This window comes from Mytilus trossulus, chromosome 10 (assembly GCF_036588685.1).
Source record: "Mytilus trossulus isolate FHL-02 chromosome 10, PNRI_Mtr1.1.1.hap1, whole genome shotgun sequence".
Taxonomy (NCBI): Eukaryota; Metazoa; Mollusca; class Bivalvia; order Mytilida; family Mytilidae; genus Mytilus; species Mytilus trossulus.
The window spans coordinates 33,154,644-33,176,546 of NC_086382.1; the positions used below are offsets into that span (position 1 = coordinate 33,154,644).

The window sequence follows — 21,903 nt, forward strand, 5'->3', positions numbered from 1 at the left end:
GCATTAAAAAAAACATATTTAGGGCTAAAATTTAATTTACATTTTGGGTTTTTGCATAAATCTGGAATCCCCTCTGTAGCTAATTATAGATATTACAGGAAAATAACATCAGAAATGCGTTTAATATGAGCGATATTTTCATTGTAAATGAAAACACAGTTTTGATTGAGTCATCATCTTCTGACAGTTGACGAATCTTAAATCGAAGAAAAATCATTTTGATTCTGCATATTTAGTGTGTATCGATAAATTCCCCCCACAAAAGACTAATTTAAGTGAAATACAAACGATCTATATAAGTGAAAATGGCATATTTATACTGTCTAAGATGAAAAATACACGTTTACCTGCTGTACACTGTTTGCCAACATCAAACGGATATACAGATCAACAAAAGCTGTTTTAACAAAGTTAAGATTTTGACAGATCTATTGGAGAAATAATGGGGAGTAATGAACAGATGCTAAAATCTTACCTTAGTAAGGTATGAAATATTTGATTAAATATTGATTAAATATATATATATGTTGTTCGGTGTGAGCCAAGGCTCCGTGTTGAAGGCCGTACTTTAACCTATAATGGTTTAATTTTTGAATTGTTGTTTGGATGGAGAGTTGTCTCATGGGCACTCACACCACATCTTCCTATATCTATAAGACACTCACTGAGGTGGTTAACGGACAAATTATGAGGTGTCAATGTGTGACATTGTCATATCAACATGTGTACACCTTTATCGCTATAGACCTTATTGCTATTTTTCCACCATTAATGGATATCACACTGGTTCCCATAGAATTTTGACAACATAATACAAAATACATGTATCTGACACCACAATTAATGGACATGATGGATATTCTTGATCTTGATCTTGATAGGTTTACGGTGATACATCCAAGGATATTAATACACCGCGCGTGCGTCAAGTAATTTACTTAAGTTGGGCCCCCCTTACAATTTCACTATTTTAAGGTTTTAGCTGGTTCTTCTGTTGACTGAATTTTGGTGAAGATATCCGGTGGTAGTACATGTAGGTTCCAGTCTTTAATGGTATTTGGAATAAAACTGTATTTTAACGTGTCTGTTTTTGTTTGAAGTCGGAGGAAATGTTGGCTGTGCATGTTCTTAGTTGTACAGGATGGTTTTTTCAGTTGGTCAGATGGTAAGTTTGCTTGACCATGTATATTCTTGCAGAAAAGAATTAATCTGTTTCGTGTACGACGGTCTTTCAGAGATGGTAATTGTAGCTGATCTAAAATCGCTGTCATACTTCCTGGTTCGTAATCAGTGTAGTTTGATGTTATAAACCTAGCCGCTCTTTTCTGTACATTTTCCAGTTGGTCTTGGAGATATAGTTGATGTGGGTCCCAGGCAGTGCTTGCATATATTCTAGGACAGGTCGTATCAGTCCTTTATATGCCTGGAGTTTAACTTCAAGTGGACATGCCGATAGATTTCTTTTTAATAAACCTAATGTCCTGTAAGATTTATTGCATATCTCCTCTATGTGCTTACCCCAGTGTAGATCATTCGTGATGTTTAAACTCCTAGATATTTTATTGATGTTAAAAATTGGAGTTCCGTATTTTTCAAGGTGTATTTAAATGATGTTGTTTTCTTCTTGCGACTCAAGGTCATCATGTTGCATTTAACTGGTTGAAAACTCATTCCCCAATCTGTCGCCCAGTTACCTAGGGTATCAATATCCTTCTGTAGTTCAGCACAGTCATCTTCAGTATTAATCTATCTGTAGCATACACAGTCGTCTGCAAACAGCCTAATTTCTAATGTTACGTTATCTGCTATTTCGTTGATATGGACCAGAAATAGGATTGGACCAAGAACCGTTCCTTGAGGTACTCCTGATAGGACTGATGATGTTTCCGATTTAACTCCATTTACTATCACACACTGAGATCTTGTAGATAAGTGATTGTTGTATGACATTAATAGTTCAAGTGGGACAGATTTTCAGGTCAGCCAGGAAAAGCGATAAGGTGTATCTGGAAATCTGTCATGCTTGACCCCGGAATCTGTCCCGCTTGAACTTTTGATGTCATACAACAATCACTTTTCAATTGTGGCTTCAGACACATTCATGTATTTTCTACTTTGACATCATGTCCAGTAGTGATGGACAAACAGCAATAGGGTGTATCGTACCTGATGTCAGATGTCAGTAATTCATGATACCAGCTCTTGATAATTATTTCTAACATTGGGTAAGGCAAACTAACCATCAATAGATAATATAACAACGAAACAAACAAAAACGATTTTATCAACTCCTTGTTGAAGATGTTTGAGTTGGTAGAAAGTATAAGTATGATCCATTTGCCACAGTAGTGTTTTTCACTTTCAAATTTTTAGTTGCACATACATACATGACATAGAATGTACTACAGTACATGATGTATATTTTTCTCCTTTTTTCCATAGTTTGATTTTTTTTTATATAATTTAATGTGTCTACTACTGTAATTTTAGTACAAGTATGCAGACATAGCAAAGAAAGATATTTTAGGTGTTTTCTCACAATATAAAGACTTGAGACCAACTCATGGACCATTCAGTAAGTATATTACATATATGTTAAATATACTTAACTTATAAGTCTTATATCTATTCTTCTGTTATTAAGATTATGTAGTACATGTAAAAATGTACTTGTTTCACACACAGCTACTTTTGCATAGGTACTATTTATGTACTTAAAATCTGTAGTACTGGAAATTTACTTGTAATATTTAGTACTATTTCTTTCCTTTAAAATTATTGTAATATTTAGGTACTTGTATTTTCCAGTACTTGATTTGTACTCCAAATATTGGTACAAAAATAATCCCAAAATGATTACAACATTTGAACATCGTAACTTCATGAGATTTGATAAAGACAAACATTCATAATGCTGAAAATGTAACAGTGCAACCAAAAATCTGTAGTACTTAAATTTGAATTACAAATCAAGTACTGTAAAATACAGGTACTTAAATATTACAATAATTCGTAAGTAACACAATACATTTTTGTATTACTGAATATTAAAAGGAGATTTCCAGTACTACAGATTTGTGGTATATAAATACTACATAAATAGTACCTATGCAAAAGTAACTGTGTAGACACAATTTTACATGTCTACAATCGTGACAATATATGAGCAAAACCCCATAAAAGCTATAAAAGGCTGTGAAATGACAAATGTAAAACATTCAAACAATGAAACTAATGATCTGATTCATGTACAAAACAAAATCATATTAAGAGCAACAAACCAAAACCCACATTCTTTACAGTGAATATCACTTTGTAATATCATGAATATACTGTTTACAAATAAAAAAGATTTTTCTACTCACAAGCACAATTATCTTTTGTGTTTGTCTTCAGTTTGTATTCTCAGAAACTGAAAATTTATTTTGACAAAAGTTATTCATGTTTTGTTTTTACTAACATGACTAAACAGAGAACTCTTTGTACATGTATGTTTGTTTAATTTTAGTTAATTTATATGTTTTGGAGATAAGTATGAAGACAATTTTCACAGAACTAGTACTGAATTTTATTTTGGGGCCAGCTGAGGGTCACCTCTGGCTGCTGGATTGTATCGCTGCGTTGAAGACCCATTGGTGGCCCTTGGCTGTCTTTGATCGGGTTGTTGTCTCTTTGATCGGGTTGTCTCTTTGACATATATATTGCCCATATCCATTCTCAATTTTATTAACTCATAATGTTTCTTTTTATTTTAGTATTTAATGATGGTTCACAAAAAGATCTAGTAAACCTAGATGGAACTATACCTGTAAATTACAGAGGTAATATATATTAGTAGTCTTTGATAATGTACTTTAAACACAGAATTAAGTCCACATCATCAACACAGTGCAAGAGAAAAAAACATGTCTCAAACGATTGAAAAAATGAGAGCCATTCACCTATACATGTATTAAAGAAATTATGACCCTTGGACAATTTTCATGATTAAATTCTATTGGGCTGTACATATGAATTTTACAAGCCTTTACTGGTGGGCCTGTGGTTGAGTATGCAGATTTGTTGAAAATATAAATTCAAAATTGCATTGAAAGCAATCGCAAGAATTATTTCTTGCAACATTTTTATGAAATTGATATCAAAGGTTTATATAAGAAATGTCTGGCAGTTAAAGTAATCAGTGCCATTCAATTGTTTTAACACAGATACAAACTTTTCATTACTTGCTCCTTGGGATTGAATTTCCTTTGCACTTTCAGATGGTGATAACCAGTGTGTATGGAAAATTTGTACATGTCAAAGGTTAATTGTGATTACAACAAAACTTTTGAACATATTTTGGGAAAGTTTCTTCTTTCTGGAAAGTAAGATCATAAATTTGTGGACCTTAAATTTCTTTATTGACAACCGATTTAAATTATTTATGGCTTTTTGTACAAGCAGTACCCCGACTGACAGATATAAGTTATTAATGTGATTTTTTTTACAGGTAGTATTTACAACATACCAATAGGTATCTTTATACTGGACACTCATCCATACAACCCTCCAATATGCTACGTTAAACCTACCAATACCATGCAAATAAAACAGGGAACCAATGTAGATGCTAATGGTAAAGTGGATTTACCATATCTCAGAGACTGGAGATATGTAAGTATTTTGTCCCTTCGCACAGTACATAGAAACAATGGGCATCTGTCGCGTGTCTGTCTGTCGATCCATCTCAAGAGTTACATGTATGCACCTTGGAAACACTAACTGAATCGAAAATTGCATTTATAGTGCTCTTATGTCTCTAATTCTTGCCCAATTTTCATTGAGTTTATATCAGCAATGTCTTTAATTGGTTCAGAAATCAGTGTCAATCAATTATGTTTTAAAAGAATTATGTACCTTGGAAATATTGATTATTTATTGATAGTTGCATTGTCAGCAATTTCATGATATGGCATTAAATAGGGATGGTATGATAAGATGATTCATATTCTTTGATTTTGAATGAAATGTTTAATTTTGCTCCTTAAAAGGGTACAGAGTACTTACATGTAAAGCAGGTACCTAACATACTAATACTTAGGAGAAATTAAGCTTCTAAATGATCAAAATTAGCATTTGTCAAACTGAAAACAGGTAAGTATCCAATGAAATTATTTCTGTAAATTGTGTGGATCAAATTTCTTGAAATTATTATAATTTTGTCAACATGTCAAAGTTAATCAATTTGTCAAAATTTTATGAAAATTAAACAAGCCAAAATGACATTGAGTATACATGTATAATTTATTAATTGTCAATATAATATATTATAATGATGTTAAATTTATTTGCAGCCACAATCAGATTTATTGGGCCTGATACAGATTTTAGTAATAGTGTTCAGTGAGGAACCACCTGTTTTCTCTAGATCTGCAAACTCCCAGAATAGACCACCGCCATACCAAGGTGGAGTCCAACAACCACCATATCCATCACAAGGTTTGTATTACATTGTACTTGTATTGGCATTTTTGGTCATGATGAGACCAACACCAAGAAGAAAGTATTTTATTACAATATAATGAAATATTTTAGTCTCCATGACCTAACAGTGCAATGGAACGACATTAAATTCATATCACTTTTACACTTTTGCTATAAAATGATGATATTTGTGTTTAACTGTTCAGTTTATATAAAATATTTCAATCTTGATCATGTTGATGCATCTGTGGACTCATCAGTTTTGAAAATGGTGAGTACAGACAGATTTTGATGAGTCTAGGACTCATAGACTCGCCTTAGTGAGAACCCTGTTAAAACTCCTTCAGTCATTGAGGCATTCAACGTTTTATTTCATTTCTGCAGAGAATGCAACTTCATATACTGTTTGTGACTAGGTAAAAACAATGAATACTAAAACAACCAAAATGATTGATTAAACTAAAATGTCAATGTGATAGCATAGAATTTAATAATACAAATAGAATGCTTCCTTACAAGGCTTTAAAAGCATTAAATGTGCGCTTCATACAAAATGTGCATTGGTCAATCAGTTAACAACCCCAAATAATTACAAAATTACTAAACATGCTAAATAAAGCATTCAAATCTTAAATAAAAATCTTAAGGAACTGAAAATTTAGAAAGATTAACGTTGTGTATTATTTTTATATTGATGAAGCTGTATTTGATTATTCAAATACTTAAACTGAAATCAAAAGAAAAATTTTCTGACATTGAAATTTTACTGAATTTGAAACAATGACTTTTAGCTAAAATATATCGGTTTTCAAAACATTTCATATTATTTCAACACTCAATAAATCAAGTTTAAACATTAATTACAGGTGGATTTCCGATGCCACAACCATATTCATCAGGTTATCCTCAGCAAGGTGGCCAAAGTGGTGGCCAAAGTGGTGGCCAAGCAGGGAGTTATCCAAATTCAGGTTTCCAAGGATATCCTAGCTATCCAAACCAACAGCAAGCTCCAGGAGGATATGGTAATAACAGTGGATTTGGTGGATATCCAGGTCAACAACAACCCCAAGGATTTCCTAGTTCTACACCAGGATACCCAGCAGCCAGTACTGGATATCCTTACAGTGGAAGTGTACAGACAGAATCAAGTAATTTGAATTTTATTTACATTTGATGATCTTCATGAACTGAGTTAATTAACTCAATAGATTTACACAAAACTTAGAAAAAAATACAGTAGTATAGTTGTGCATTATTTTAAAATTTTGGATTGGAAATGTACATTGAGGAAATTTCTTCAGGTTGACATATTTTATATATTCCATTATTTGGAAGGAAGGATCTAGAATTATCAGCCTTCTAAAATCAGAACACTGCATTAAAAATTTCTATCAGTGTAGCTTAGACCTTTTTTTGATTAGTTATTTTCAGAATAGAATAATAAGGTCTATTCTAATAACTTTTCTTTTAAATTTCAAATATATTTTTTTTTGTCTGTGCTTAAAGGGTATACATTGTATACAGATAATGTAATTAAATTAAAGGAAAATAAACCTGAGAAAAACATAATTTAGGTTAAGACCAGTTTTAACAACCAGTTCTAATTTTGATTTCTAATCATATAAAAAAGAAGATTTTGTATGATTGCCAATGAGACAACTATCCACAAAAGACCAAAATGACACAAACATTAACAACTATAGGTCACCATACAGCCTTCAACAATGAGCAAAGCCCATATGTTCATATAAAAAAATTATATGTTGAGTTTTTTGTATTACATTAATGTAACATATTATAGGGTTATTGCATGAATATTGGGGAATATTGTCCCGAGTAGAATTTTATATTGCACGAGCTTGCGAGTGCAATATATGTTCTACGAGGGACAATATTTCCCAATATTCATGCAATAACCCTTTTATTGTATAGCAATATAATATTTGAAAGTAAAAATTGGTTTAAACTAAGATTTAAACGTTGATGACGTCATGAATTTCAAAGATTTATTGCACTAGTGCAATATTGGAATTTATTGCACGCTAACTTTTGGTTACATTCTGTGGGAAATATTGTATTGCTATACAATAATATGATTTATTGCAGCCACGACTGCCGCCAATCGTCCAGGAAGTAATATGACAGTAACAGAGGAACATCTGAGGATGTCTCTCCTATCAGCGGTAGAAGACAAAATGAAGAGACGATTAAGAGAAATATTTGAACAAGCTCAAGTAATTAAACCTTTGTATGCCTGAACTGAGTGCTCCAATAACAATAGAACTTCTTTTGTCAATATATCAGCACTCCCTTAATAATTTATTTTTAAGTGAAGTATCTTGTATAACTGAAAAAAATGCATGATTTGTCTCTATGAAAACCAGAAAATGCACATGCTGAAGACCAATATGTTGTGTTTTGAAAGTTTTTGGAGAAATTGTTACAATGTCAAAGCAGATAAAATCCAAAATTTTCAAGAAAATGTAATCCTGCACATGGTATTAAGGCGTTTAATATTGACCTAAATTGACAGTTTTACATCTGAAGGTTAGAAGTGCTTTCTGGGCCAATAAAAAAGGCTGTCATGATACATGTATAGACAGTATTGTTGAAAGTTGAGTTAAACATGTTAAACTAACTTAAACATAAAAAAAATAATCTATCAATCATTATTTTCCAAAATGGTGCTGTATTCCTTCTTTTTCTTAAGTTTGTTCAAATGTTGGTTCACTTTTATTTAATCAGAATAGACCACTTACATGTTTATCCGACACCAGAAAAAAACTCGTCAATTATGCATGCCTTTGTGACGTCATTTACCAGATAGAGGGGATTGCCTGTATCCCTGCACTATAACTGTTCATCAAGCGTCTTAGAGATCGTCATTGTGCAGGATAAACTAGAAATAAAATTTGTTCAGTAGGTACTTATACACAATTCCCTAATGACAGCGGTGCTGATTGTCAATTATGAGAATTTAGTTTGCAGAATAATTCATGCTATTTAGCTTTATAGTTTTCCAACCACTTGCTCAACATTGGAAGGTAGTGACTAGGCCCCTAAACGCACAAGTGAGGTTCACTAAAACCAAAGTTTTTAACGAAACAGCATCGAACACGAAAGCTGTCTATTATTTGCTAGGGCCTAAACGCTTTATTCAATAAAAAAGTGTGACACTTTCAGGATTTGTGTTTGCTGAATGAAATAGTCAATTATATGATAGGAATGGCCCAATGGGTCTAGTTGAATGATAATATAAAAGTACTTAATACATCAATAAATAACTTAATTATCTTTGTAATACAAATTTGTATTTCTAGGCTGAAATGAATGTCCTTTACAAGACACAGTCAGATTTAAACACAGGAAAGACCAAGTTAGAACAAATATTTAAAGATCTGGAACAAGAAAAAGTAAGTGACTAAAAATGTGTAAGATTTTTTGTTTAGTGGTGTTATCATCAACGTTTGAAGAATTATGTTTTAGTGTGATAAAATAAACCAAATGAACTTAAACTGTGATGTGGGGAACTGATCTTCATGGCATTGTGGATGACTTTATCCACGACTTTAAGTGTCCATTGAATTAAAACAACCCCTGTCCAAATCAAGACAAGGAAAGATCCCCATGTAGGTTTGACTACTGATATGATCTAGAGAATATGTATTGAATGTTGCCAATTCCGAAAATTCTATAATAGTAGTCACAGGGCAAACCCACTCTACCCATTCAATCTTTAAAAACCTTTTGATCTTTTAATTCTGTAAACAAATATTTTTGATTGATGAAAGTCAGATTTCCAGTATTGATATGCTATGATGAAGTGTTCATTTTATATCCTCATAACTCTCATAGGTATGGGAAATAATAATTTTATGCTGGGCTTGCTTTTTATTAGAATTATTTTCCAATTCAAGATATGTTTATACCATGTGTTCAGTTAACTGTTTTCTTTAGGTGACATGGCCTAATTAACACCTTTGATGGTCTTTAATCTGTTGATCATTCAATCTTAGATTAATTAATGTGATCACAATGATTTACAGATTTACACAAGTCAATGTTTACCTTTGCAATTTCCTTAAATCCAGACAATTCGTAACTTTGGTTTCTAATGGATTTAATTTTTAATTTTTCTATTTCGTAAAACTTAAATCTACGAATTTAAAAACCCATGAACATGAAAATGATGCTCAAACGATGAAAATGTATACCCACGAATTGAAGTACTTTCACAGTAATTGTATTTTAAGGGTAATTTTTTTAATATTAGCATTGCTGTAATTGATGGAAGTGACTATTTCAGAGGCAGATTTAGGAGGGACCCCCCTTTTTGGGATAACATTTGGTTGCTTATATAAAGAATCACTGAAGCGTGACTGGAGTGGGCCTCCTCTTAGGCAGTCAGTGGGCCCCCACTTATGAAAATTTCTAGATCCGCCAGTGTATTTTACTGCCAATGGTAAGTTAAATGCATATTCAGGATGTTAATGTCATATGAATATCACCCTGCATTGTACTTGACCAAACGCTGAATCAGATTTTTAACATGCTTGTTGCAAAGTAATGTTCTGCATGAATGTTCTCATCATTATTCTAAATCTTAGCTGAACAGGCTTTGTCATACTCCTAAATACTGAGTGCTTACCAATTTTCAAGTCTGTCATAGGTAAAATAAAAATCAACTTATTCTTTTCAAGAATTATTTTTCAATAAAAAAAAAATGTTTTACAGGAAGAAATAGAAAGCAATATAAAACTATTAAAGGATAAAGATAGAGAGCTAAAAGAGGCATTACAAAAAGTAGAACACCAAGATAAACTGGACATAGATGAAGCAGTTATAACTACTACACCATTGTATAGACAGTAAGTTGTTGGATATGATGTTATTATATCTCATCTTTTTTTTTTTATTGACGATGAAATCGGTGTCAATAAATGTGTGGTTAGATTGACAGAAAATTCGGTAATACATGTACTATATTTTTTAGGAATATTTTCCCATTATTTAAAGAAGACACTCCAGTCTATGGAAATCACATTACATACAAATTCAGCTGGTAAAATAAGTACTTTGAGCTTGATATCAGTAAATTGATACACTCTTTCATTTGGTATAATTTCGATATTTAATTGATATATTTTTGTGAAAGTACTTTTGTTCGTGGGGTACCAATTTTCGTGGTTTTCGTGGATGACTTTATCCATGAATTTAAGTTTCCAACGAAATAAAACACCATTGTCCAAATCAAGACTACTGATATGATCTAGGGAATATATTGAATAATCTGAGTATACTTTTATAGCAGTCACAGCACTACAACTGCATGCAGGATTATACCCATTTAATCTTTAATGACCTAAATTGTACAACTTTTGATCATTTAATTCTCTTAAAAAATAAAAATCGATGAAAGTCAGATTTCCGGTATTGATATGCTAGTATGATAAAGTGTTCAATTTATATCCTCATAGTTCTCCTACATATGGGAAATAATAATTTCATGCTGGGCTTGATTTGATGAAAAATATTTGACAATTCAAGATACATTTATAACATTTGCTTATGATACTGATTTCTTGAGGTGACATGTTTATGGCCTAATTAACACCTTTGATGGTCCTTTATTTGTTGATCACTTTATCTCCTCTAGTGTTATCGATGTTTATAGTGTGAAAAAAAATTTGTCCTACTAATTCTTCCTTTTCTTTTCATAAATTTTCAATGGCTTATTTAAAAAAAAACAAGCACACAGACCTTTATTTTTTCTGCTATTTTAGTTTATATACTATCACTTTATGAAAGTCTTTTAGAAAGCTTGTTATCTTGAAACAGAGAAACAGAGAAGCAAGCATGGCAACCTTAAAGTAAACAGCTGTCATGTGATGATCAGATCATACATATTTACAAGTTATATATTTTTTTTTTTTTATAGATTATTGAACTCATTTGCAGAAGAACAAGCTATTGAAGATGCTATATATTACTTAGGTGAAGCTCTTAGAAAAAATGTGTTAGAGCCAGATGTGTTTTTAAAGGTATGTTTATAGCTTTTGGCCTGACTGTCTGTTGATAATTATACCCCCGCTTTAAAAAAGGGGGGGTATACTGTTTTACCTCTGTCTGTCCCTCTGTCAGTCCGTCCGTCCCATGAATATTTTTCGTCGCATTTTTCTCAGGAACTACAATACAAGGATTTCTGAAATTTGGTTTCAGGGTTTATCTAAGTCAGCTATACATGCTATACCGTGTGATGCGTTTTCAGATTGATCACTTGAAAAGTTCCTGTTTACCGAACACTTGTATGATTTTACACATGATAGCCAAGTTGAAAATTTTCGTCACACTTTTCTCAGGTACTACAATACAAGGATTTCTAAAATTTGGTTTCAGAATTTATATAAGTCAGCTATACCGTGTGATGCGTTTTCAGATTTATCACTCGACAACTTCCTGTTAACAGAACACTTGCATATTTTTACACTATTTATTTTTTCGTCGCATTTTTCTCAGGAACTACAATACAAGGATTTCTGAAATTTAGTTTCAGGGTTTATCTAAGTCAGCTATACCGTGTGATGCGTTTTCAGATTGATCACTTGAAAACTTCCTGTTTACCGAACACTTGTATGATTTTACACATGATAGCCAAGTTGAAAATTTTCGTCACACTTTTCTCAGGAACTACAATACAAGGATTTCTGAAATTTGGTTTCAGGATTTATCTGAGTCAGCTATACCGTGTGATGCGTTTTCAGATTTATCACTCGACAACTTCCTGTTTACTGAACACTTGTATGATTTTACACTATTTTTATATTATCCACTTGCGGCGGGGTATCATCAGTGAGCAGTAGCTCGCAGTTTCACTTGTTTTAATCTTGTTAGGTGCTGTATATTATTAACCATGATCTTCCACCACACTACAGGATTAAAATCCATATTATATTCTTCATCCAATGTCTTTCAACCTGTTCTTATTCAATACAGAATAATTTATTTTAGGTTAGGAATATAACCATTTGTTCAGATTGGTTCAAGGATATAAAAATTTGTAAGAGAAAAAAAAAATTAAAAGACATTTTCATTGTCAATTGGAGTTTTGAAGACTGGAAAATAATTACCTGATAAATTGTGTACAAATGGATGCAATTATTGCTAAACTACTACAGGTCTATACATTACTCATGAGTGTATTTAAACATGTTGTTAGTGGTATCCTATGTCAATAGTCAAAGATATGTTGTTTGTATTGCTACAACTGTTTTAAGAAATTAATCATCTGGCAAACAAAATAGTCTTTCATTGTAAGATAAATGGCATCAGTGGTGTCTTGCCTGTTATGTGGGAGTTAGGGAGGTTAAACTGGGTAAAGCTTAATGAGGGGGATAGGACCTTTATAGGGACTCCAGGATTGGGTGTTTTTAAGCTCTTGATTTCGGGATCCGGGAATTTCGTTATTCAAATTTTGGGACCTAGGGACTTCGTTTTTTTTAAGCCCAGGATTTCTGGATTTTGTATTTTTAAGCCCGGGATTTCGGGATCAGGACCCCTCCTGTCCCCCCTCCTTAATGATTGGTATCTGTTGACATGTTGCTTTTTAAGCAGCAGTAGGGAGGAAAAGAGCAAAGATTAATCTTCTTGAAGCCAGAATTTGTGTTTTAACCTTGTGGACTAGAATTTTACCATTCAGACTCATGATATAGGTTTGGCACAAACAACTAATATTTACATGACATTTATATGTCATCAAGTGGGTCTCATTGGGGTCTAAGCGTGACACGGGATTGCCGATTTTTTGTTAGCGTGACACGTGAAAGTCAAAATATTGTGTCGTGAAAACGGGAAATGAGGTATAGCGGGACCCGGGAAATGACAAAAAATGAGAATTGCTTACGTACATAGTGTAAGCGGGATACGGGAATCTGACAAAACAGTAAGTGAGATCCGGGATCGGAACTCTCCACTGAGACCCCCTATCAACCTGAATGTGCATGTAATATTTCTCATTGGATGTTAAAGAATCATTCTTCACTCAATCAAACAAAATTCAAAGTAAAAATTTTTGAACAAGTTTTTAGAATAATTTGTTTTATTTTTCAGCAAGTACGAGAGTTATCTAGACAACAGTTCATGAAACGAGCACTCATTCAGAAATGTAGAGAGAAAGCTGGTCTTCCTCCTTTAGCCTGACCCATTTTTACATTGTTACCATGGTTACATTATGTAAATAATGTAGATGTTATTGTATATTTTTGTTAATACATAAAGTTTTTATGAGACTGAGGGGTGAAATGTTTGCACATTTTATAGTGAACAGATAAAACAGTTATATTTATCAAAGACATAGCAGTATAGAAAAATCTGCAAAAATTTAACTCTTAACTATAGACTACGACTATTTTAAAAAATGTGTGTTACTGGTGATTGGAAAAAGATATAGTACATATTGTGTATGTACTGAAAATAATGCAAAAATTATAAAATGTGAGGACTCATTTAATTTTATTGTAGGTTTGCATATTGTTTACATTATATTTTGGTTGTATAGAAAACAGAAAAATTATTTGCAATAAAAGTGTACTGTGCATTTATTTTAATATATGGGGTACACATTCTGTGAAGTTTTAAACCACAGATTTGAATGGTATATGAAATATCATTCTTGAAAGTAAATTTTGGAAAAGCTATGAATCAAATATTCCAGAAAATACAATTTTTTCTTAATCCACAAAAATCAGTTGCCTCAAAAAACAATGAATCCACAGTACAAGCCATTGAATGTCATATTTTAACTCTATATCCACACATAAAAGAACAATCATCATCTTTTTCTTTATTACATTATGTCATATACATATTATCACATTTATATGAGGAATGGAAAATTCAAGTTTTATCATTTAAGTATGATCTGTCGCATACTAAACTTTCATTGACGTCATAACATTTGATAAAGTTTTTCATGTTTTTTTGCTTTATTAGTTTTTCAGCTTTAGCTACAGACTCATCAAATCCTGATTTTTTTTTACATAAGAATATCACATGAAAAGTTGAAAAAATCTTTCCATAATTTTTAAATTAGTGGCCCAAACATTGAGTTTTTAATGATTTTGCAGGAAACCAAAGCTGTACGTTAATAAGCACTAGTAAAATCTTAAATAAATCATTGAAATTACTATGTAAAATTAGTTGTTGGCTTTTGTTTTATTTGCATGACCATAATTAAATATACTGCATTCCTCCACAAAAAAAATGTTCACCAACACTGTAAACTGTTCAACTTATTTTTGCAGAGACTTTGTTTGGATTTGCTCTTTCTAGGCTACTTCAATGTAATTTAACTTCTTGATTTTCAAATTTACTCGATGTATTTAGATAATGGAAGTTCCAAGTTTAAAATTTTACAAAAATATACTTCTCTGAAACTGCAGTACCAAATTAAAACAAAATTGTCCTAAATCATCCTTAGGGTATCTAGTTAAATGAATGTATCAAATGACCCCCATGACAACCATCAACCAAGATGGTTGCCATTTCTAAAAATAGAACATGGGGGTGAAATGCAGTTTTTGGCTTATATCTGAAACTTAAGCACTTGAGGCAAATCTGAGGAAGGGTAGTAAAATTGTTCATCATGTCAAGATCCATCTGCCCTGTAATTTTCAGACACATCAAACAACCCCTCGTTGTGAAGCTGCCCCCTGAATTAGTAATTTTAAATGTCAAATAAGTGTCTTACAAGTATGTCAAGCTTTAAATTGCCCCTAGTGAAGACACATGTTTTGACAATATCGTCAAGCTATTTATTGTTCCTAGTGTTGACACATGTCTCATAACTATGTCAAGGCCCATAGTGTAGACATGTTTCTTAACAATTTGTCCTGCTATTAGTGGCCCCAAGTGATGACACATGTCTTAACAATGTGTCATGCTATTAATTTCCCGGAAGTGATTCCAAGTTATTACTTTCCCCAAGTGTAGATTTGTGTCTTAACACTATGTCAAAATTTTAATTTTCCAAGTGTAGACACATGTCTAAACAGTATATCAAGCTATAATTTCCAAAATTGTAGACATATGTCTAAACAGTATAACAAGCTATAATTTCCCAAAGTGTAGACACATGTCTAAACAGTATATCAAGCTATAATTTCCCCAAGTGTAGACATGTGTCTTAACAGTATATCAAGCTATAATTTCCCAAAGTGTAGACACATGTCTAAACAGTATATCAAGCTATAGTTTCCCAAATTGTAGACACATGTCTAAACAGTATATCAAGCTATAATTTCCCAAAGTGTGACACATGTCTAAACAGTATATCAAGCTATAATTTCCCAAAGTGTAGACACATGTCTAAACAGTATATCAAGCTATAATTTCCCAAAGTGTAGACACATGTCTAAACAGTATATCAAGCTATAATTTCCCAAAGTGTAGACACATGTATAAACAGTATATCAAGCTATTACTAGTAATTGCCCAAATTGTAGACACATGTCTAAACAGTATATCAAGCTATAATTTCCCAAAGTGTAGACACATGTCTAAACAGTATATCAAGCTATAATTTCCCAAAGTGTAGACACATGTCTAAACAGTATATCAAGCTATAATTTCCCAAATTGTAGACACATGTCTAAACAGTATATCAAGCTATAATTTCCTAAAGTGTAGACACATGTCTAAACAGTATATCAAGCTATAATTTCCCAAATTGTAGACACATGTCTAAACAGTATATCAAGCTATTACTAGTAATTGCCAAAATTGTAGAAACTGTCTAAACAGTATATCAAGCTATTAATTGCCCAAGTTTTAGACACATGTCTAAACAGTATGTCAAGCTATATATGCCACAAGTGTAGACACATGTCTTAACAGTATGTCAAAGCTACTAATTATCCCAAGTGTAGACACTTGTCTTAACAGTATGTCATCAAGCTATCAATTAGGTCGTGTAATAAAAGTGTCTAAACAGTATGTTAAACTATTAATTGACCCAAATGTTGACTCATGGCTTAACAGTATGTCAAGCTGTAATTGATTGCACCAATTGTCACGTGTCTAAACTATACCAAACTTTTAATTGCTCCACGTGTGGAGCAGGAACAGCTTACCCTTTCGGAGCACCTGAGATCACTCCCCGTTTTTGGTTGGGATTGTGTTGCTTAGTCTTTAGTTTGCTATGTTGTGTCTTTTGTACTATTATTTGACTGTTTGTCTTTTTATTTTTTTACCCATGGCGTTGTCAGTTAATTTTCGATCTATGAGTTTGACTATCCCTTTAGTATCTTTCGCTCCTCTTGTAGACACATGTATGTCTTAACTGAATATCATGATATAATTGTTCAAAGCGTAGACACGTGTCTAAACTGTTTGTCAAGCTATAGTTGTCCTAAGTGTAGACACATGGTCTTAACAGTAATCCAGGCCGTTAGTTTTCTCGTTTGAATTGTTTTACATTGTTTTATCGGGGCCTTTTATAGCTGACTATGCGGTATGGGCTTTACTCATTGTTGAAGGCCGTACGGTTACCTATAGTTGTTAATGTTTGTGTCATTTTGGTCTTTGTGAATAGTTGTCTCATTGGCAATCATACCACATCTTCTTTTTTTTTTTTATATAACTGCCAAGTGTAGACGAGAGGTTAAATTTTACTGAGACTACCAAAGATTTGCAATCCATACCTGATTTTCCGAAGGACAAATCACATTAATATTAACAAAAGAAAAGGTGTAAGAAGGGCAATTCCTGGTCCCTTATAGTTTTCGTTTCGGAATGAAGCCTATTTTGCATTAAGTTTTTAATGAAGAAAGGTTTCAAAATGATCATTTTATGAATATAAATGATCACTAAGATGCGTTTGCTATATATATTGTAAAAACTCAGATGTAGGCAATCGCCCTTTTACCGGAACACATAAAAGTTGATCATCGTTTTTTTCAAAGTTGCCTTACAAAGGCTATCATTTTTGGTACTTAAAACCAACTTTATCATTCGTAAATTCTCTACAATTGGCTAATTTTAATTTAAAAAACACACAATTTTATTCCGTCCTGATTTAATTGAATTTAAATAAGTGTTAATCATTGAAGTGGATATTGATAAGTGAAAGTACAATATATTGGAAGTTAATCTGCTAACCATAATTTACATTATTCATATAAGGTTGAATCAAAATTAATTTCAATCTGATCGAATCTTTAAGATAGTTGTACATGTAAGTCATTTATTCAGTATTTACGTGACAATAAGGCAATTAAACAGACAAATGCCGAGAGAAAAATAAGAAGAAGAACCGTGAAAAGGAATTAGGTTGGAAAACGTCAAGGATGGCCTACCGAACATCACAATAAAACCAACAGACATCTATAAGAAAAAACCCGTCTCTTAACAAGAGACAAACAAAATTTGTAATGCCAAGATCCAAATTTAACCTAATAAGTGAAATTAAGAAGAAATTTTTCAGACGGACTTCGAAAAACATGTTATGACCATACCGTATAGCGGGTTATTTTCGCGGTTGTAAACTTTCGCGATTTTTATTGACTAAGGTTATACGAAATGTTTTGGCGGATTCAAAACTTTTATCAATACCTTTGCATGATTTTTTTTGCGTTTTTGTTTTATCCGCGAAAAATTTGCGAAAATGTACACCCTGTGAAAATAACCCGCTATACGGTATTTTGAAAAGATAAAACATTTAACAACAATTATAAGGAATGATGAGGTTTCCGTTGTCAGAAACAGGATTCGAAAAAGTGGGCGAAATGCACAAATATTTAAAAAGTGTTCACGAGGGACTCAAGTCAATATGTTTATCGATGTTTGAAGAAAAGGATATATCATATTTTCAGTTATCAAAAAGATAACCCCTTCTTTACGAATCCGCCAATGGTTCCTGATTTGTACATGCAGATCATCGTGTGTTTAGTTGGATTCTCTTCTGTCGCGGCCCTTTATACCAGAGAATAGGGCCTTTTATAGCTGACTATTCGGTATGGGCTTTGCTCATTGTTGAAAGCCGTACGGTGAACACAACATATGAAACTCAAGATTGAGCAATAAGACCCCTATCACGACTCGAACGTATATCGATCTCAGATACTCCAGAAGGGTAAACAGATCCTGATCCGCATGTAGCACCCGTCGTGGGTGACCTATAGTTGTTAATGTTTGAGTCAATTTGGTATTTGTGGATAGTTGTCTCATTGGCAATCATACCACATCTTCTTTTTTATATAGCCTGCTATTGATTCTTTGCACTGGAAATCTTTCTATGTGATGGTTTGATTAATCATTGTTAATGGTTCAAACAATAAGACTTTAGTACGATGCATTCGTGTTCCATAACTTTTAATTTTAAAGGTTAACTAATTAAGATATGACTGTATCGAATTTCACTTAACAATTAATTGCATCTTCTTACAACAAAAGAACGTTACGATGAAAATTTAAACTTCTTATAGTAATATCATGTACATTTAAACCTGTAGTCCAAGTTTACTTAATTATGTACAATTTGCGTAAAGATTAATTTGGCATTTGCGTAAGGGTTTAAAAGACCGTATATTTTGTTAGTTTTCATAACTATTAAATGACCAAGTGAAAATGACCATTCATAAGAAGACATGCATCGAGGATTAAACTTGAAATAGTATTAGACCAAACATTGGAAAAGCTGAGCAACAAGAAAAACAGTAGTTAAAGACTGAGGACCATGAAGGGCAAACTAGGAATTTTATCATTGGAATAAAAACAAAAATAGAGCAGTGCTGAACATGTACATATAATAGAAAGTTAAATGCGGGGATTATCAAAACAAATAAACACTGTCAATCGTACGAGTCTGACGTAAGTTGTGGGATCAGAAGAAATAGTTTATGACCTGTTGATCTGAAAGACAAATGTGAACCCTTAGGTGAAGAATCGTCATCAAAAACTGAAAAAATATGAGAATGTTCACTTAGTCTTAGTGTTGATTGGAATTGAACAACAGTTACTTTGGCCTTTCGTTTTATATTCCGATAACAATGATTACTTAGGCGGAATCGTGATCAAAACTGAAAAATTCAAAGAATGTACATTTAACTGGAACAGAACAACAATATATTTTTCGAATTTCGTTTTACATTTCGATAACAATGACGACACAGGCTGGAGTCCAGGCTCCAAAGGAGAATAGAGATCCAAATCATATTAATGATCATCTTCAGGTAATTATGAAAATATAGAACCAATTGCCTCTGATTCAACTTTGCCATGTTCAAACTAGGGCCAATTAAGGGGTCAATTGCTTCTGAATTTGCTTCACAATGTTCACACTAGGGCCAATGAAGGAGTCAACTACTTATGAATTTACTTCGCAATGTTCACACTAGGGCTTATGAAATGGACAATTGCTTCTGAATTTACTTAAGGAGTGACTGCAATATTTTGTTCTGTCTATGAAGAAAAAACATCCAACATATGATGCGAACTGAATAATCCACGTAGTGGTTTATTTTTAAGTGTGCACCACATGCCTGATGCTATTTTGAATAGACAGTAAACATATTACAGTCATTCCTTATAATTAAATTCTAAATTCCATTTTAACTCAATGTTCACACTATAGGCACAATGAAGGGGCAAATATCTTCTGCATTTACTTCACAATGTTCACACTAGGGATCAACAAAAGGGATCGATTGCTTCAGAATGTACTTTACAATGTACACACTAGGAACAATGAAGGGTCCAATTGCTTCTGAATTTACCTCAAAATGTTCACACTATGGCCAATAAAGTGGTCAATTACTTCTGAATTCACTTCACAATGTTCACACTAGGGGACACTAAAGAGATCAATCGCTTCTGAATTGACTTCAAAATGTTGACACTAGGGCCAATGAAGGCGTTAACTGCTTCGATCTGAATTTACTTTACAGTATTCATACTACTAGGACCAATACAGGCCAATTGCTTCACAATGTTAACACTATGGCCATTTTAATTAAGATGTAGAAAAATTTCGAATATGTTTTGAGGTTCTTACATCACAAGAACATGCAACCATATTTAAAAGATACCAAAAATGCGATTCGGTTAATTGCATCAATTAAAAATTAGGCTTAGGTTAAGGATTTTCGACAGCAGGAGTAGATTGCCTTGGCTGTGTCGTGCAAAACGTTTGTAGTTTTTGGTCCTTGGTGCTCTTCAACCTCGTACTCTATTTGGCCTTTTAAACATTTTTTTATTCGAGCGTCGCTGATGAGTCTTTTGTAGACGAAACGTGCGTCTGGCGTAAATATAAAGTTTTAGTCCAGGTGTCTATGATGGGTTTATTTTCAGTCGCATGTTCAACTATGCAGAACTGATTCCTGATGATAGGCGTTTCTTCAATACACCTGCCGTGAATATGCATCAAAACTGAATACAGCAAATATTTGGTGCTGAGGCAAATATAGGTTAAGAAAAAAAAAACACTTACCAATTGTGCGATCTAGTTATTTATAAAGAAAGTGTTTTTTCATAGTTTCAACTTCCAAATTATAACTCAAACCATGCACAGAAACGTGTTATACTTTGTAAAATTGAGAAGATGTAATATAATTGACAATAATATAAAAAAAGAAAATATGGTATGATTGCCAATGAGACAGCTAGACTATATTGGTATGATCTGCTTTTCCAATGCACTTAAAACAGTTGTAAAAGACCCTAACACCCGAAAAGATTAATCACCAAAAGCTGTATACCATCGTTTCTATGAGTTTCATCTCTCAAACAGAATCCTGTCATAAAATTACTATTAAGGTCCAATATAACAGTATCTTCTTAGTGAAGAGGTATTTTTTACAATTTATCCATTGTCTTTTTTTTTTTCAGATGAAATTTGATCAAGTATTTGGCGAACCAGAGAATAACTATTCTTTCGGAGTAGTTTGGGAATGTTCAGAAACCTGTTATACTTGTTGGCATGGTTTGTGTTATGGATTAGCATCATGTCTTTGTAGTGTATGGATTGTTATATATTGGGGTTTTATTTTCGGATGTGTTGCATTTGACCATATTTGGATTTTTACGCCATTTTTGAAATTATTCACAATGATCATGCAAATATGTCGTCCATTGAAACCATGCATAGATTGTTGTATAAAACCATGTACAGGCGCATGTGCTCACTTTTTTATTCTTTTTGCTGAACCTGGCACAGATATTGACAGATGGAATAAACCAGTAATAAAAACGCCTGTTCGACGCGTAAGAATCAATAGAGATTCGCCGGTACCAGTAAAAAGGACTCCTGTACCTGCACCTACAGACGAGGACCTATTCTTAGGTCAGAAGAGCCAAATGGCCCGCTCAGTACAAAGACAAATGATGCTGTAACAAAACCAGGCTTATTGTTGCAACGTAACTGCAAAGTTATGATTAACAGTGCTTATA

General features: G+C 32.8%; 2 protein-coding genes across 2 annotated transcripts; both read left to right on the forward strand.

The window, feature by feature from the left end:
* Positions 1-145: 145 nt before the first annotated feature.
* On the forward strand, positions 146-14,657 carry LOC134687244 (tumor susceptibility gene 101 protein-like). Its single transcript, XM_063547381.1, has 11 exons — positions 146-484; positions 2,491-2,575; positions 3,756-3,821; positions 4,490-4,653; positions 5,334-5,478; positions 6,330-6,611; positions 7,570-7,697; positions 8,784-8,876; positions 10,198-10,331; positions 11,402-11,504; positions 13,570-14,657. The coding sequence occupies exons 1-11, from the start codon at positions 443-445 to the stop codon at positions 13,657-13,659; spliced, it is 1,332 nt and encodes a 443-aa protein (XP_063403451.1). The 5' UTR covers positions 146-442; the 3' UTR covers positions 13,660-14,657.
* Positions 14,658-19,062: 4,405 nt separating this feature from the next.
* Positions 19,063-21,903, forward strand: LOC134686181 (caveolin-2-like). The gene is made up of 2 exons (XM_063545854.1): positions 19,063-19,688; positions 21,343-21,903. The coding sequence occupies exons 1-2, from the start codon at positions 19,617-19,619 to the stop codon at positions 21,844-21,846; spliced, it is 576 nt and encodes a 191-aa protein (XP_063401924.1). The 5' UTR covers positions 19,063-19,616; the 3' UTR covers positions 21,847-21,903.